Source organism: Ptiloglossa arizonensis, chromosome 3 (genome assembly GCF_051014685.1).
Source record: "Ptiloglossa arizonensis isolate GNS036 chromosome 3, iyPtiAriz1_principal, whole genome shotgun sequence".
Classification (NCBI taxonomy): Eukaryota; Metazoa; Arthropoda; class Insecta; order Hymenoptera; family Colletidae; genus Ptiloglossa; species Ptiloglossa arizonensis.
This window is the reverse complement of record NC_135050.1, coordinates 12,514,961-12,534,312: the sequence shown is the minus strand read 5'-3', so window position 1 is coordinate 12,534,312 and position 19,352 is coordinate 12,514,961. Positions and strand designations below refer to the sequence as shown.

General features: G+C 32.6%; 2 protein-coding genes and 1 long non-coding RNA gene across 7 annotated transcripts in view; 1 reads left to right on the top strand and 2 right to left on the bottom strand.

Moving 5' to 3' along the window:
- The window catches only part of LOC143144250 (uncharacterized), an 84,054-nt gene that overhangs the window by 46,136 nt on the left and 18,566 nt on the right, over positions 1-19,352 (top strand). For 3 of the 5 annotated variants that reach the window (XM_076306490.1, XM_076306491.1, XM_076306489.1), the window contains one exon: positions 11,321-11,396. The exons of 1 other annotated variant lie outside the window; for it this stretch is intronic. The gene's annotated coding sequence lies outside the window, so the exon portion shown is untranslated. Of the gene's footprint in view, positions 1-11,320; positions 11,397-17,455; positions 17,551-19,352 lie in introns of those variants that run through there. One more of the 5 variants, XM_076306494.1, reaches the window with a different exon arrangement.
- Positions 9,544-14,357, bottom strand: LOC143144252 (uncharacterized). Its single transcript, XR_012991382.1, has 3 exons — positions 13,506-14,357; positions 10,074-10,201; positions 9,544-9,679 (listed from the first exon to the last, which is right to left on the bottom strand). It is a non-coding gene; the product is annotated as an uncharacterized LOC143144252 (long non-coding RNA).
- Positions 14,490-16,535, bottom strand: Def2 (defensin 2). Its single transcript, XM_076306495.1, has 2 exons — positions 16,335-16,535; positions 14,490-15,348 (listed from the first exon to the last, which is right to left on the bottom strand). Exons 1-2 carry the CDS (start codon positions 16,432-16,434, stop codon positions 15,134-15,136), a joined length of 315 nt encoding a protein of 104 aa, XP_076162610.1. The 5' UTR covers positions 16,435-16,535; the 3' UTR covers positions 14,490-15,133.

Sequence of the window (19,352 nt, the reverse complement as noted above, 5' to 3'; positions counted from 1 at the left end):
TGCACAGCACGTAGGGGGTTATTGAAGCAGCGCTAATATTAACATTTGGCGATAAAATGACACAGTTTAAGTTTGGTGATTCTAGGCAGCAGTTCTAAGTTTCGAAAATGTTCACTGCAGGAGGAAGGCGAAACATGATTCTTTGTTAGGGTGAAGTGCAATAAGAGTATATGCATTGCACGAAAGGAGATATCCTACGAGAAATTGCCTCTCTGAACGTACGTTTGATGGGATACTTCAAGCATTTCGGTGAACAGGCAGCTTGTCGCCTCGAGAAATATATTGAAACGAGGGATCGTCACTTGGAATCGCAATACATGGTAGTCGTTTACTATACGAGAAATCATTTCTCATAGTCATTAACAGCTTCGAAAGTATGTTGAAATTTATTCGAACAAATGATTCGATTTTCAAGCCGGTGGTCATCCGAAAATCAATCTCTCTACAAATATTAATTTATAATTTTATTCGATAATTAATCAAGATCGCAATTTATTCGTACTTTACAAAGCTTATGATTATTTACATTTCTAGATAAAAAAACTATTCAATCGATATCGAAGGTCTTCGACTTAATTCGAAACCATAAAGGAGTTTATTTGTTATTCGATTCTATTACCAATTTTTTTTAATTTCTCGAGTATGAGAATACAATTTTTTGGGGAATTTTAGAAAGACGTTTATAGGGGTGGTCTATGGGTTTAAAAATTGTGTCACGTCGCAGAAGGGTCGCCCCATTTTCGTACGGATATATTACTCGCTCGACAAAGTTAATAAGTCATGGAACCGTCTACTTATTTTCACGCGAGACTATTTTGTCAACTCGACACCTACATAATCGTGATTTATAAATATGTATAAGAGTAAGACCTTACCTTTATGCGACGAAATACTAAAAAGAGATAAGAAGCATCTAAAACTATCTCTAAGTGTGAAAAGAGGATTCGGGGGTGTGTTAACACCAATGACAACTATTTCACGGGGGAAACGTGACTTTCTAGTGATGAAAATTTTATTGCAACAGGCCTGTGTGAATATACATTGATGAAAAACTTATTGCTTGTTGAAAAACAGGACTGAATTCGAGTAATTTCTTCTGTCGGTACATCTTTGGTTGATACACATAATCTTTACCATACCCTCATCGATAGATTTATTTAACGGAAAGTAAATTTTCATGTTTATCCATAAGCCTATTCCCTCCATTCTCTAGCTTCGACTTGCTTTTAACCTTCGATGGTGTCTTTCCTCTTAAATTCATACGAAAGCACCTTTTTCTTCTTATCTTCTATGTTATCGAGGTAAGGTTCTTTTTATCTTTATATTCATCGACATATTAAGGTAATTCTCCTCTTATTTCTTCTACAGCGAGAGAGAAAACATATGTACTGCATTATCGGTTTATTAAAGAGGGCCTACAGTTATGATCAAAACGTCTGATGTAGTAAGAACCGTTTGAATAATTGTATCGCCGTTAAAGCAAGCCGTTGTTCTTTATCTTACTGATCCCCCTATAAGATATTCGGTTACAGTGATCTTAAAACTATGAACAGTCTTCGAAACGATTTTCAGAAATGCTTGTTACACGATGGTGGAACGTTCAAACATCTCGAAGGAAGTATGTCTCGTATTATGAAACGCGAAATATCTCACGAGGTATTCAATCTTCGAACACTGTGGCGAGAATAATCTATTCGTGGGAAAAACAACGCGTGATTCCATTTAAAAAGAATACGCGATTGCACTTTGCGAATGCATCGTAAAGCTTACAAAGCTTCGATTCGACCGTTCGATTTTTTTCTAGTACGATTTCATACTATTTTCAACGGGACGAAATGCACGACCATTTACCCCAATTACGCGACACACACTGTACGAGGTCCGTATACCCTCACTTTGTACTATTTTAGGTTACTGCCGTTTATCCTTTCTTCGAGCAGAAACGTGGCAGCAATTCTGGGTAAGAAAGTCGCGCGATATCACGTCGTGTCTGACATCTAATATCAAACACGATAAGAAACTTTTTAAAGTTCGACTCGGGGGGGGGGGGGGGGAGGCGGTTGCGGCATTTTTCAACAAAGAAGTTGACGAACAACAGTGTCGAGCAAAATACACCGTCGTCGAGTCTCTTTATATTACGTTACGATACCTTCACCTGGACACCACGGCTCGCAATGTCACAAACAACACGTGACGTCAAAATGCATCGGAGGATGACGTAGAAAATCTACATACAAAGGGTTGCACGCCTCATCGAATCACGCGGCCTAATGTTAGCGTGCCGTGTATGTATGTATAGATATGTATATATAAAAAAGAAAAAGTATATCCAACTGGAAACACTCTGCGCGCTTTAACTTTGTACCTCTAAGGGTGAACTGTGGTCGCGAAGCGCGATCGATAGACTATCTAAAGCTGCACTCACCAGGTCTTTGGTTTATTGGATATCACTCGATATCTTTCAAGGAATCGCATTCGGGTGCAGTCGATTGACTAGAACACGGACATGCTTAAACCGAGCGAAACCCCCCGACCGAATTTTTCAATACAGCTATCGGTCGCAATAATTCGAAAATCACGAAATTATTTCACTGCATTGCCACTCACCACTCTTCCGACCACTCCGCTTTAACTCTTGATTGCACAAGTTTCCGTTGATTTTTCGGATGTTATAAAACAATTATTTCTCGGTCATTTTGCACACGTTCGTGTAAGTAATATTAATTGACACCGCCCCAAAACAATTCTTTTTACACATTTATTTCTAAGGGAGAGATGAAAATACGACCAATTAGAAAATTCACGTGTAATAATGAGTTCTACTGAATTTTGAAAATAGAAATAGAAATGAGCGATCAATGTGATCAAATAATGATATCAAAGTTTTTGAAACGATTGCTTTACGAACAGGAGTGCGAACATTGTGTTACAGTTTCTCAGATTTCATTCTAAACATTTTAAGATATTTTATCTTTTCACAGTGTCCTCTATTTACAGTCCACATGAGCCAATGCGCAAATTGATCAGTCTGAACGTACTGGTTAGGTCGTGGTTCAATATATCTTGACATCATGCGCAAATCTCGTTAACTTTCTACAGGGATTTTTTTTATTAAATTCCCGTTCGAACACATTGCAAAATAGAAGGCTGAAATTCGTATCTTAAACTACAAATAATATATTTATTAATAATAATTTAAATAGGAAATATATCGTGTTAATTCGGGTATTTAATACGCATTTCTGTAACTCTTCACATTATAAATCCGTATTACTTAACAACTTCATGAAAAGCTTCTCTCTTTTATTTTTATTTTTTAATTGTCAGTATTAGTATGATGTTGGTAGAGAATATGGTTTTACTAGATGTCACTATGAAAATAATATAATACTTAAAGCAGAATTAAAAGATCACCATTCAAATGCAAAACATTCTGGGTAATAATAAACATGAAATGTTTCTGTTGTAATATTACGATTAATAAGAATATTCTTTTTACGTACGTTTAATACGATCCAAAATTTGTCAAAATGAGAGCGCAACTATTATAATTATATTTAATTAATACGAAAAAGTTGCGATCTTCGGCAATCTATTATTAGATATTACGAAGAAACCGAATATTGCTTGAACACTTGAGAATTTCAAAAGTTTTACAACTTAAGGGTCTGGCGATCTTCACTTGAAATTGAGAACTTTAATCGTTTCGATAAAATTTGTGATTTATGATTATTCAAGTAATTCTAGAAAGTTGACAGAAATGGTGTCTTCGTCGAAAATGAAACGATAAAAATATAGTTATGAAAGTATACAAAATGAAATTTGAAAACACCATTATTGAATGCAAAGTCTGTAGTTTAGTATAGACTAAACTTTAGAGACTCACTTTTTATTAAATAAACCTTTATCATCCAACTGACACAAATAAAAATTTAATATATAGTATTCTACGAAATTAATAATATTATTGATATTGCCTACATTGGATGATCGATAAGTATACGCTACTGTCTGACTAGTTACTGTCCAATACTACTTGTTAGACTATACAAAGTTTTCCTTTGTTTGATACTATTTTTAAACTGTCTTACAAATTATAATAAACAAAATTATTTTATTTAATTCCTTTATTATAAATTGTATTTCAATTAACGATGACACAACAAGTCAGATATATATTTCGCGTGTTTGTTAAATATTTTACTTGGATTTTAACGATACCTGAATTCATGAATTTCACTTATGAGAAACATGTAATCTATATTGAAAGTACTACCTCGTTTACTTTTTATAAAGAGTGAAATTTCGAACAAAATATTACGAAAACTCCACGAATGTTTGTACAATTTCCATCAACCTATAATTTTCCATGCAAGTTAATATAAAGTACTTAAAGACAATATAATTTATTACTTTTTCAATCAAATTTGCTTAACAATATTACTTTTAAATATATTGATAATACATAATAGAATAATCAATTAAGTTGTTACATATAATAACAAATACATTCAATACTTTTCTAATTTAAATACCAATAGTACTAGTAATATTAAATTATATTTCTCGTAATCATTTAAAGAGAATTTGTACCAGAATATCTGTATAAACTGTTTCTGAACTTCGTCGCTATAATTGAAAGTTCGAATGACGTACTCCATTTCTGTTGACTATTTCAGTATCGTCGCTTAAAGAAGGATATTACTTTCCGTAAATGCGTGAATCTCAATTTAACTTTGCAGCTGCATGAAATGAACAGATAATACTGAACGTAGTACCTTCCATTTCATTCTAGTTCTCATTTCTAAACCAGTACAATTTCAAACTCTTGACGCACATCGATACATTTTCTTTTTAATCGGAGGTATGAACGTATAAAACGTCAATGGAAACAAAAAATGAATGAATTGCATACAAGACATTGACAAACAATATATGCAAGATAGAAAACAAAGTTTGGGAAACTTATACGTGTCAGTAATTATATACATCATTTACATAAAGAATCTGAAATATTGAATTTATAATTTATTCAGTGTTATATAATTCTACATTATATTAATACAAGGTAAAAAAATATTAACAAAATATTAACTTACAGAAGCAGCGACCTTTATCATGTAGAAATTCTAAAAATTAACAGAAGTCTCAACTTTGATTAAAGTTTTCAAAAATATATTGTACACAATATCGATCATCGCGTGTAACATTGTACACTTTCCAACAATTAAAATTTCTGTAACAAATCTGTACATAGCTTAAATTATACTTAAACATGAGTAATGAATGCACGAAGCTATTTTCTGATATTACTTCAAAAATCTACCTTAAAATTCTTAAATGGTTTGCCCGTTATTAACTACGAATATGAAGCAGATCATATTACTCAAAAATAGTTCGACGAAAGTTAATTCAACTGCGTTTATGTGCACCAAAGTTTTTCAGTTAAAGGGAGACTCTCGGAGAATCTCCAAGCTTGGACTTAAACTTCTTAAAATAACATTCCGCTATAAGTTTCGACGGAAGTAGGCATAGAGTATTAAATCCAATTACGTATTGCTTCAACACCTCTAAGAACTTTTCTCTTTAATGAACTAATAATCACACGATAATGTTTCGCAGTAATTATTTCAAGATATACATTTAACAGCGAATACTATTTAAATAGACTTTAAATCGAGGAAAAGTTTTTTTACTTATCTTAAAATTTTCGATGTAACAATATATATGATTTTGATAAAAATCGTGTTCAACATTTAAACATTTATTAAGAAATAAAATTTCTAAACAACATTAATGCTTGCAAAATTCACATTTTAGAGTTTTTAGATGTTCAAAAGTTATAACAACGTAAAATACGTTACATACACAAAATATCTAAATTTTCAATTCATTATATTGTATAAAATACATAAATTAATGTACAGCTTCGCGAAAGAATTTTTCAAAGAAACTCTTAATAGTACATTAAAAATTCTACAGAGATAAAGAGACAAAGTGCGCGTAAAAATAACTCGAAAATATAGAATAACATTTTTTGGTACGAGGTTTTGTTTTCGAGAAGAGCGATTTTAAAAATTCGTGTGTGTCCATTAGACGTTATTTTTGCTTGCGTTGGTATTTCAAAACATTGAAATAACAAACACAAATAGAAATAATAAGTAACAGTCCGATGTGTTAATCAAATCGTACTCAACCGCAGTCACGCATTACTATTTTTCAAGATTTATTTTTTCAAAAACGAAGGCTCGAATAAGAAAATAGTATCGTGTATTTTTTATTTATTTTTCCACGAAGAATTGCCCCTACTCGATACATAGTACTCGATTGTACTATGAGTTTGTCTACCCGTTGAAATATCAATTTTTTTAAATTTCTTTTGCATATATAGTACATACACCGCCCCTTTCTCTGCATTTTGTTTCGACATCGAGGAGAATATGTATGTCCCTTAAAAGTTTCACTTCGGATAAATACCATGGATCACCTGTGATCTAAATAATATTCAACGTCAGAAACTGATTTCTTGTAAATTATTAAATATAACGAAAAAATTAAATGTTCTATTAGAACATAATTCGAAGTATATAATCCTCCTTGCATAATCTTCTTGAATAAATACATGGATACACGAAACAAATATTGTAGAATTATATTTTAGAGAAGAAAGTGATTTTTCAAGTGTAGAAAGAAAATTTTTGTCGTGTCTTTATTATGTCTACGTCAGTGGCCTTTGTCTCGGTAACTGTAACGTTCAACAATTGTGCATTTGACGTTAAACATCAAAGGAATAATACTTCACAGGTATACGAGTTCCTACGTGTCAGGGAGTACACATCAAAGGTTCCTTGATTCGACGAAATGCTGCCTTTACTTTGCTCGAGTTATCACGGATTAGTAACACCGTTGATGTGGAGTATAGTCGTGCTTCAAAGTAGTGGCGGCAATAAAACTGAACAGACGTGAACATTGTACGATCAGGCTGCATACACAATTACCAAACATTCTCGCTGCCTTATGAAACCAATTATAATACAAGAAAGAACCTAAATAGTTCCTAGCTCTTCTCGACATAAATCGATATTTACGTAATTTGCTATTCAAAACTATTTGTATATCTTGAAAATGATAAACCAACCGACTATTATATCGGAACAATAAGTCATCTATAATATTTAATATTAAAAATGTTTTAAACACTGGATATTATCATTTAACAAGAAATGTGACAGTGACATATTTTACCGTTAAAATCCAGTTTTATTAGTTATGTATTAAATTAACAATTCTTTTTTTTGTGTATTGGCCTTTTTCTACTATTGATCAATATATTTTTTGTTTATCATCATTTTTAAATACTCTTACGTTTTCTCGCTGGAAAATTCAGGTCGAGAATGTCCTGACTTGAAAAATGTTGAGCGAAAAGATTGCTTGAACCGACTGCAATGCAAATTAATATTTTCATTCTCGAAGTAATATTCGATGACAATCAAATGAGCTTTGTTCTGTTTACTTATTGCAATTGTACGATAGAAACCTACCATAGGCTTAGAAAGGATTATAAGGGATGATTGCCTGGTGGAGGGTCGAACGTGACAATCAAAGGTGTCGACATATTCATGATGCGAACCACAGTGACTAATCTCCGTTAGAGGGGAATGAATTTTACAACACGGTTGATTGAGCGAAATTCTCGGTGAATCTTGGCAGGGTATTAGTTGTATGGAATTATTTCTTTGTGAATGAACAGTAATTGGATGCACATTCAAGCCCACCTTGATTGGACGGCAGAGTGGTGATGTATGAACAATTTGCAGATTCTTACAATTACAAACGGTTGATTCTAGAAATCATCCTGCATCCGGTCTTAAGAGTGACACTGACTGTTTATAATACTGGCTACGTGGAACTCTGAAATAATATACCTTCGACCTGTATTCGTAATAAAACTGTACGGTTAATTAAGACTTAATTATTAACGTCAAGACTACGGTAGTCTTTGTTTCACGCTACACTGCTCGACGCTGTTTTGTTATCACCCGTTAACGTCGTGCTTTTTCACCCATAAGTAAAGAGTATTAAAAATGGAAATATATCTCGAGTCTAATTTCCTTCGATGAAGGAAAATTAAATAAAAAGATCCATCTTTTATCGTCTTCCTTCGCAATTTTTAAGGGAAATAGTCCGAAAGTTAGCACAATTTGAAATAATCTAAAGAATAAATTTTATGCCTGCGTTCATTAAGTAACGGAAGCGAAAAACGGTATAAAGTCTTCTGGCTGAGGAAAATATCTATTTCATGGTAAAAGTTTCTCATTACTGGGAACTGTTCCTGTACAGGAAGTCCGTATTCAGCTCGAGTCACTTCGATTGTAAAAACCATTCCTTGAAATTGACTGTGAACATAAACGTTTTCTTACAGAAGTCGCACCAAGGAGCTTATGCCAAGGATTTGCTAGAATGAGAAACTAAGATTGTTACGCAAATTGAGCGATGAAAGAATCCTATTGAATTCGTGCAATAAACGAGAATACATGAATATTCAATTACTCGCTGTATTTGTCGTTTTGCGATTGAAAAATATTTATCGTTTATCGCTAACTTTCACTTTCCTGCGAAAAGCTGATAATGTGAAATATAAAAATATAATATCAATTATATCGAGTAGATACTACTATCCGTTTGGATCGGAACATCAATTCCAGTCATCACTGACTCATCAATGGAATAATCATCTTTGCTCGTTAAGAATATCTATTAAAAAACATAAAATGGAAAAAATAATTACAGGAGAAAAAAAGAAACTGTCTCAAGGACAAGGGCGAAGTATGCGCTGCTTCAACGAAAAAAAATGCTTGACAAACTTTACTTATTAATTTTGTAATATACCATTTCATAAAGGTTCATATTTTGAGTGAAAAAAATTTAATGAAAAAGTGCTATATGCTGGTATCGCAATGAATGTTGGTTTCAAATTTCATTAAAAAATGTTGAGAAGAAGTAAAAGTTTATAATACCTTTCTTTCTCGCGAGAACTTACGACGTCTTATCTGCCAGCCGTTGATGGTGGACAACAGACTCAACGATCGAGAATTTAAGTGTTAATAAGAAGTAACATTCAGGGTGTGTCGTAACATGTGAAAGTGTCTTCAGCGATCGCGCGGAGACCCAAAAACGATGAAAAAGGTTCATATAAACGGGTGTACCCTATTTGATCTTGTTCCCGAGTTATAGCAATTCTTGCGCTCCCGAAATGCGCACTTGCTTACCTTCACGGAAAATGTTCAAAATGGCCACTCTCGGATCGAATATAAGCCTGCTTATGTTGTATCGTAGAGTTTCTCGATCGTTCGAATATTCGTATTAAATGTTTCGCTAGTAGAAAAATGACTAGACTTGGAAACAAACTTAAACAAGGCACGCACTTATATAAACGTTCTTCGTTGTTTTTCTGTAACAAATCCACTATAAAAGGAGCTCTCGTGCGCGTTACGATATATTCTATATTTTAGCACTAACAAGAGCAATATTACTGTGTTTCGTCTCGAGTCTGCTAAAATCACCGTCGAGAATATTGGCCGGTCAGAGCTGTTGAGGGGTAAATCCACTATGTTTCTGACGTTGATCTCTCGACTTTTCGCCCAGAGTTTGCTCATAGTTTGCTCCTCCCCGTTGTTTCCTTCGATAAGAAAAAGTAGAAATTAGAACAAACGCCGTCTCAAAAATGTAGAACCTTGGCTGGATTTAACGCGATCATTGCGTTATGGGAGATATACGTCCAATACGGCCCATATATTATTCTATTAATATTTTAACATTTTTTTATATTCAAAACACTCCAATATAAATCGTACATTCAATTGAGAGTAACGCTTCACCTGATCTTCTCGATTACCTGAAAGTTATTTCATTTTCACCTTACGTAGGCGCTCGCTACGATGTGATTGACTCACATCTCAAGAAAGGAATTTTGTTAATCATCCAACGCATTCTGATTTCGAAGATCCTATTTATCGAAAATGTATTTTTCAAAAGACAAAGAGAGAACCCCAACTCGATACTGGTAAACTCACTTCATTTCGAAGATATTCGCCGATTGGACTTGAAGTAAAGCATGTTTCAAATTTGCAGCCGCTTTGTATGCAGAAAAATCATTCGGTTCGATGGTCTGCGAGGAGACGTAAGTTAGAGTCCGCCGATTCTGCGGATAAAAATAAATCTCATGAAAAAAATCGATAACGTCGATATAAGAACAAGCTTTCTTTTGAAAGCACCGAATCTCGGTTACATAAAACTACTATCAAACTAACAATATCTAACGATGGATACGTAATAACTATGCATATAGAGTTACGGACTGTTCGTGCAATTACTAGCCAATGTTTCTCTCGTAAATGGTAATTAGACGAAAAAATTGAAAAATCGATACACACGTTTCCCTTATTTTTCTTTGAAATACGCGTGTTTGTCGTGTAATTGACAATGTGCTATTATATACTTTTATAATGGAACTATTTTTTTTATTTTATATTTATCATGTACGAGAAAAGTGCTGGTTAGTAACTGCGTGAACAACCTGTATACGAACGACCGGTAACGAACATTGGCTTTCGATTCACAAAAGAGAATATCGAATAACGACGGCCGTGAATTTGATTGAGCAATCTATTGCTAAGAGTAAAAAAAGGACTCTTTGTTATACGGGTAAAGTGAGAATGACGGAAAAAGTGAAATGCTTCTCAAGCGAGCTAACAATAATATTTGGCGACCATGTTCTCATTCAATGTTTAACTCTTACGTATCGAGGAAACTTTTACAATTATATTTGTTTTCATTGCTCTATATGTATTTACAATTTGGCTTGGATACGTTTTACTTTGATAAAAAAAAAGCATTGGATGTAATTGTAACTAATAACTTGTCGAACGATAGAGAGAAATTCTACTAGAATACTGAAACTATCGAAGCTGTTCCTTTTACTATAATAAAAAATTATAGGATAACAACTTGTAATAGAAACAAATTATTGTACCCTATGTTTAGATAAATGTTCTAATCAGTAAATAATATCAATAGAAATTCCCGTGTCCCAACGAATCAGTCCAACGATGTCGTAAATCTCCTATGAGAGTAAAGTTGGCTACCAATTTGAAATTCCAAGCATTCCTAGCACGCAATCGTGCTGCAAACTGGAATCGATTTATTTATCTGTGAGAGCGAATTCATTTTCAGTATTTCCTACTATAAAAATTCTTAGTTCTCGATATGCAAAACGGTATAATTTCATTCAAAGGAATAACATTATTCCTTTTATTTTCAGATCACTCACATATACGTCAGTTTGAGGACTACAAAAATCTTATGGGTATCTAATTACATTGGAAGTTCAATATTCGGTGAGTGATTGAATCCATTTTACCAAATAGAACCACGTAAATGTATGTATGGTAGTTATAAAACTATTACTAATCTTAAATTAATATTTACACAAAATTCAAATTAAGTTAATTTAAAGATAGAAACCCTTCAACATTAGTTTTTCGTTTTCATATTCTCTATCCTTTATCAATTTCATATTATTCCATTAGATGGATTCGCCGATACCACAGTCTGTTTTTTTCTTTTTATTTTAAAATCCTGAAAAAAACTACATTGAATTGGTAAAATTCACTTTCGAGAGGTTAAAGTTTCTCGAGAGGAGAGCACTTTCAATTTGCTTTTTTTTTTTTTTAGTTTGCACATGCTACATTTTTTCCACAAGACCGGAAAGCATAACGCGATACGTTCGATCATGCTATATATTGTATGGTCTTATTGAAAAGTTTAAAAATAAACGTATACATATAATCGAAACATAGTATGAATATCAAACAAATTTTAATTCATTGAATTATAAAACTATGAATTTTGTAATTGATAGATAATGGTAATTTCTAATTTTCATAATTTTTACAATCCATAATTGTTATTGTAGAAACGTAAATAATGTTCTAAAATTTATGTTTTAATATTCTACAACAATAAAACAAAAGGTAACAAATAAACGTTATTGTAATTTAATTTAGTTCATTAACATGAGTTTAATAATTCAATCTCAGCTCGATTAATTGATAAACCTACGTATAGTATAACAAAGTACTACATTAATAAAGTGCTTCAGGTTTATTGTATGTATTTATACCTTAAAAAGAATATTTTGCTAAGGAATTTCACAAATCATGCATTTAAATATAATTCATAACCTGAATGATTTCTATGCATGAAAATTAATAGTACTAATTTCATGATAAATGAAATATTATCATAGATGAACAAAAATACTAATAATTATGAGTAATTTGCTTTCGTGGTGGCGTTAGAAACACAGCATAACAATATAGATAAATATTCTTCATTGAATATCAGTCATTTAAACAGCAACGTATTAATTGGATAAAATTTGAAACATGCTATCCCTTGTTACAAAAGTGACGATTTTGTGACGAATTATTCTACAGTGATAAGTATCGAATATCAAACACAGATGTCGAAGATTATGTCGTTCTAAGCGAATTGTTGCAGCGATCGATAAAATACTTTTTTATCGACAAATGCAAACACCGTTCTCGCAGCGACCATCTCTACGCTTTTGAGTCAAGCACCTAGCGGCACAGGCGGAATCGTTGAAGGTAAACCATAGTGTTGCAAAAGATAGAACAACGCACGTTACCTTACGATATCGAATTGAAGTGAATTCTGGGGAATCATTCACTGCAACCATTTTTCATTTTATGTTGCTATCATCGACAGATTCGATGTCAATTTTCCCTGAAGGAAGGTTGAATATAATTGCAGACATTTTAAATATGTTGATAAATTTTGATCAACTCTTAAGAATGAACAGTCCACAGAAACTATATTTAGAATTCAATACTAGGTATCGATACTACGATCTGCGGACTGTAGTAGGTGTACACATTGGTCAATTACTTGTAACAACATGGAATGTAATTATGAAATGTATGAAGAAATTAAAGGACAAAGTGATAAGAAGATTTTAAATTTAAATTGAAAAAATTATAAAACATATGTAATTAATAACGAATTACGTCAGTGTATATTCGTTAATTCAATTAACGATGCTCTGCTTATCGAACAACGAATAAAGCGTACAACTTTCGAACGTTTTGAACATTTTATACGTCTCGTTATTAACAACTTTCAAGTTATGTGTATGAACTCACTTCGTTCGTAAATCGGTTCGTCGTAGATTGTGTTTAGAACACTTACAGCGGATGTACATGCGATAGTTATGAAAATGCATAAAACGAGAAAAGTTTCATGTTTCTTCGAACGAAGTTTCACATAAATGGAACTGGAAATAAGGCGCCTAAAGTAGATAATATCTGTTTATACCAAGTTTCTTGAATCGATTTGTAACTGAATGGTGCTTATGGCGTAAAGGACTGTTTCTTATATACTCAATGAAGCCATCGGATGCGGAGCCCTGTGACTTTTTATCCTACCTTTCCTTGTCCACTTCCGTCCCGTGCAATTTCCTTCTGCAACTCACTAGCGAGATTCATCTCTTAGCTGCATACTCTGCCGAGTCAATCCGATGATTTTTAATAATATGAAAAGAGGAAATGTTGAAATGCACTATTTAGCCAAGCAGGCCCTGTGATCAAGGCTGAAGATAAAGTTTTGTAGTTTGCGTCGAATAAGATACAATAATGTTTGTTTTCAATGAAAAAGTTCGTCATTAATCGTATCAATCTTTGTCAATTTGCATAGAAAGTTACACCCACGTATGGTAATCGTGTTTTCCTCGTTAACGTTTGAAATTTTCTAGAAATTTTAAATCATTGAATACCGACGCCAACGAAACTACTCTGTTTTCGAAAACAATGAAACCGTGCGATAGCAACTTCTGTTAATAAAATATTATTAGAAATGCGTTTCGATCAGTAACGAATATCAATGAAAATTCCAAATTGATGTTAACGTTCTATGATATCGCAGCACAACCGTCCAACGATGCCGTAAATCTCCTACGAGAGCAAAGTTGGCTATCAATTTGAAATTCCAAACATTCTCAACATGCAATCGTACCGCAAACACGAATCGATTCGTCTTCGAAAAGGAATTCACTTTCGAAAACTTTTCCACTGTTTTCTACTACAAAAATTCTCGGTGTTCGATATACGAACCCAACACCTTGCAAGTTTTATTCTTTCGAACGTGCCCAGAAATTGCAACTTTCTCTTTGTTATTCACTGCTACAAAATGTTTAGTTACAAAAAGAAAATCAATGGAAAATTGTTAATAAATTGTGTTATTTGTTACACGATTTTTGAGTAAATTCCAATTAAAATTATTGAGTTCTCTACGTATAAATAAGAAGGTATACCTCCGTAATTGAATTAACATTATGAAAAACGAAATGGAAGTAATTTTGTAGCAAAAGTTGGCACGAAATTGTACCGATACTGTGCAAGAAAAGAAGGAAATTGCAGCACGATTCTTTTTATTTTCAGATCATCCGTAAATACATCAGTTTGAAGGATACAAATCTCTTATATGGTTATTTAATCGCATTGAGAGCTCAATATTCGGTAAGTGATTGAACCCGTTACACCAAACGGTACCTCGTAAATATAAACATGTTAATTACGAAGTTGCTTCTAATCTTCGATCGTTATCTACAAGACAAAGATTTTACAACCACTCGATAGTTTATTCTTTATTAAATGCCCCATCAGTCCCCAGTTTCGTATGTTATTTATAAAAATATAATTTCAGTGCGTGTATTAAAATTGCTATAAATTCTTAACGACCTAAGAAAATTATAATTATTAATGAATCCTTCTTGTAAAAATTAACAGTACCAATTTTACGGTATATGGCAAAAATGTAAACTATCGAAAAGTATTCAATTACGAGTAATTTGCTTTGGAAACACTGTTAAAGACGAACCATATAAGTAACGAACAATACCTTTTATTAAATTTCGGTGTTATAATTTAAAAAACAGTAAGTGCACTCATTGGAACAAGTAACAAATTAGTATCTAGTAATACATATTAAATAACACAAATGTCAAAGATTGCGTTGTTTTAAACAAGTCGTTGCGACGATCAACGAAATAGACTTTTTATCGGCAAACGCAAACACCGTTCTCGCAGCGACCACCTTTGCGTCCCTGAGTCAAACACCTGACAGCGCAGGCAGAATCGTTGACAGTGACCCACAGGGTTGCAACGGACAGAACATCACAAGTTACCCTGCGGTGTCGTATCGGTCCCTCAGAATCCTCCCCGGCCACCATCTCTGTTGCCATATCATCACCGACAGGATCCTCAATAGGCCCTAAAAGAAAATTCGATTACTGTAAATTTTGTTTTCAAGCATAAACAATAAAACGGAACACATATAAATAGAAAATATAAGAAATACATTTACGAACCCCGGAAAAAGTCATTAATAAATTACTATGAAATTTTTTCAATTTAAATTGAAAAATTTATTCAACGTTCAACAGAAAATTTGTTTAGAATTTCTTACGTTACGATATTTATTGTGAACCGTCCGAGTAAGATGCAAATGTAACTTATTATATTTTTTGGTTCATGTTCCTCAAGAGATTCAGAAATATTGAATTCTAATAGGATTTTTCTGTCAATTGTTCTTGTTGTACATTAAGCGAGACGGAGGATAGATTCGCTCGAAATCTATATTTATCTATAATCCCAATTTATATTTAATAACAAAATAAAATGTTTATCCGGAGCACAGTTTCATATTTAAAAATATTAATGTTTCAAGCTTTAAGACTGAGCACCTCGATCTGCTTGTTTCTTCAAAATTTACCGATCGATTCGAGAAAGATTAAAACGGGATTGGGCAAGTTATTCCGACGTAACATGTGATCTGATTTTTCAGTCGTTTCCTGGCTACTAAAAATATGAAAAAAGTTCAAGAATTCGAATTTGTCATGCTGCACGATATCAATTACGTTTTCATAATAGATGTTTTTTTACAATTTTGCTTGTGCTTTTTACATCTGCTCCAAATGAAGTAATTTATCGAGAAATAAACAAAGTTACGCGCCGTAGCGTTCAAAATTATGTGAAATTCCAAGCGCGGTCAGAAAGTTAAAATTTAAGTTGGAACTCGTTAATATCACATACAATGGTAGACGAATGTACGTAAACTCGTGTAACTCTTACTTCGTTCTATTAATTGTGCTCTGCTTGCAACACATAAATTTGATTAATTTTGAACATTTGGAAAATTTCATTCGTCCCTTGATTATCGATTTTCGATCTTCGAAATCGTATACCTGTACTACTCACTTAATTCGTATGTCGGTCCAACGTAGATTGCTTGAGGAACACTCGCAGCGGATGCGCAAGCGATGGTAACGAAAATGCAGAAAGCAACGAGAAGCTTCATGTTTCTTCGAACAAAGTTCTGAATGGAATTAGAAATTAAAGCGAACGAAGCAAATGTTGCTTGTTTTCACGAAAATCTCTCGAATTAGTCTCGTGATTGAATGATGCTCAAGAAGAGAATACCGCTGCTTATATACTCGATCGTGGTTCGATTTTTTTCCACGAATTATCTTACCTACCTCGTCCACTTCCGTCCAATGCACTTTCCTCCTACGACTCGGGATTTCCTTCGTATCTAAACACTCCGAGAAAAACAAAATATCTACAAGGAAATATAAGCGGAGTAATGGGAAATACGTCCACGATCTCGGAATACGTTTCCCCCACGCATTATTGTTACTCACTCGGCGTGAACTGATTATCCAAGGAAGCTACGAGATAATAAAATACAATCCAATAAGTCACTATTAATATATCGGTTACGTATTTCCCAAACCAAAGACTCAGATAAAAGACAGTGCAAACGAAACACATTAAAGACGATAAGTTTTAATACGAATTAAGCAATACGAGAAATACGAGTGTTTTATTGTGCAAGTTATTTTCTGCTTTAGTTTTCGAACACTTTACGATCTTCTATTGAGTTTCACACGGCATGGAAATTTATTGCGATTGAATTGTCTTGCTTATCTCTATCGTTTTTTTTTTTTTTTTTTGTAAAGTGAGTGAACATAAATAATAAAGTACCGATTGTTTGTTTGTAATACGTAGTATCGAGCAATAAAATACAATAATACGAAATCTTGTATAATTAAATACAACGACAAGGTCATAATGAAATACATAAACACAATAACGCAGATTGTAATAAAATGCAAAATTGCAGTAACGTGACAAACATATTGTCACTGTTTAATGAGATTCTTACGGCTGATGCATACAAACGAGCTTTTGAATATTTAATTCTAGCATCGTTAGAATTAGCGAAGGTCAACACTGTCTTTACAATACCAAAGCGATTGCAGATTGTTCATTGCAGGTTAAGATATCGACTAAAGACCAATTTGCCAGTGTTTGATACTTTTCATTCCTTTTAGTTCGAACTATAACCGTTCTTGTATAAATTAATCATTTCTTTGGTTTTCCTCGGTGTGCCAAAATCGTGTCAATCTCAAAGGTACTATTTTCTTCCAAAGGTCGCACAAGCAATATTTATATTTTTTAAATTATTATCTTTTTTTACATCAAAAATATATACGCAACTTGTTAAAATATGTACAAACGATACTATAAAACTTCAAATTAATATCTTGAAGCGATTTTAACACAGTTAAATGTTATGTTAAACATATATTATACCTCGTAATATAGTTTTTATGTTACGAAGTAATGGTCTAATTTTTCCAAAAATATCCTCGTTTTTCCGTATCCAGACTATAGAAAATACGAGAAAATATCGATTCCAAAAGGAGGAAAAAATGTATTATTTAAACAAATCTTTCCTTGTGATTGAAACAGACTTGTTTATAAAATGTCGAAGCAAATGGATATGTAATCGATTACGGAATTTTCATAATGTTGCATCATAATCAAGTTACGCGTTAGCTGATAAAAATAAAACAATTTCAATCGGTATAAATCACGTAACAAATAGAGGATCAAAAGTAGTGACAATTATGGGTGATTAGCTTCGAGAATGACATTAGAAACACGATTTATCGATGTAATAAAAAGTCTTCATAAAATTACAGCATTGCAATTAAAACAGCAATTGATTCGTTGGACAACGTTTCAAAATACGTTGTTTTTCATATACAAGTAACAGTTTTGTAACAAATTGGTATGTAATAATGAATATCGAATACCAAACACATGTGTAGCTATGTTTCACTCAAATATTATCGTCTCTTGGATTTTTGTTCAATATATTCTAACCACGTTGATCTATTTTCAACCAATTTCGTTCTATAAATTAATCATAACTTATTTAAGAAACGTGGCTGCTGCCACAATTGCAGACAAGCATTGATTTTCGACTCGCAACAGTAAATATCGAATCTTTACAAATTTAAATGTATGGCAAATTCTATAGATCGAAAGTAAATCTGCATAACCAAAACGTGAATAACGGAAAAAGCACAATACGGAAGAATGAAAGTAAATTTTATTGCATATAATATTTGTCGAGCATATCTCCACCAATGTTCACGATCAGAAAAATCATTGAATACTTCTAGCGTACAATTTTGTTTAGGTATATTTACGATGTATTGTTCGAAACAAAAAAATATCACGTATTATTGTAATTATTAATTCGATAATCTGATGTGATGCCACTAGTACCCTTACTGTCGATACTATAAATTCTTAAAAAGCTATTATAATTGAATCAGTTTGGACATATAGTAAATTGTATAAAATTATAAAATTCGTTACAATATCAAAAATGTCAAGGTATTTTATCGATTAAATGAATATTTTATACAAAACGTAAAATGAAATTTAAAAACATTCGTAATCGAAATATGCGTCAAATGTTACGTAACAAATAACATAAATTCTTCCATATGCGTAAACGTTCTTAGCAATAACAAACAATATTCTTATCGCGTAGTGTCGTACGCTGACACACACTAATGTACACTGATAAGTGTTTAAGAATTTATCACGTCCTTCGTTTAACTAAATTTCCAATTTTATTGCTTTATAATTTCCTCGTACATAAATTACAATTGTATATCAATTACGATGTACAGATTGCATCGAAAAATAATCGATTAATATATTACGTTGTGACGGTCGTGATATTAAATAAGAATCTCTTATGTTAATTTGTAATTCAGTTTTTATCATTTTTATCACAGAATGTAGATAGTTTGTCTTTGTGACATATAAATTACTAAATCGAAACATTCGAACTGAATACTTTCATTTTTAAATAACACGTTCTTATTTAATACGTATAAGATAGAAATACCT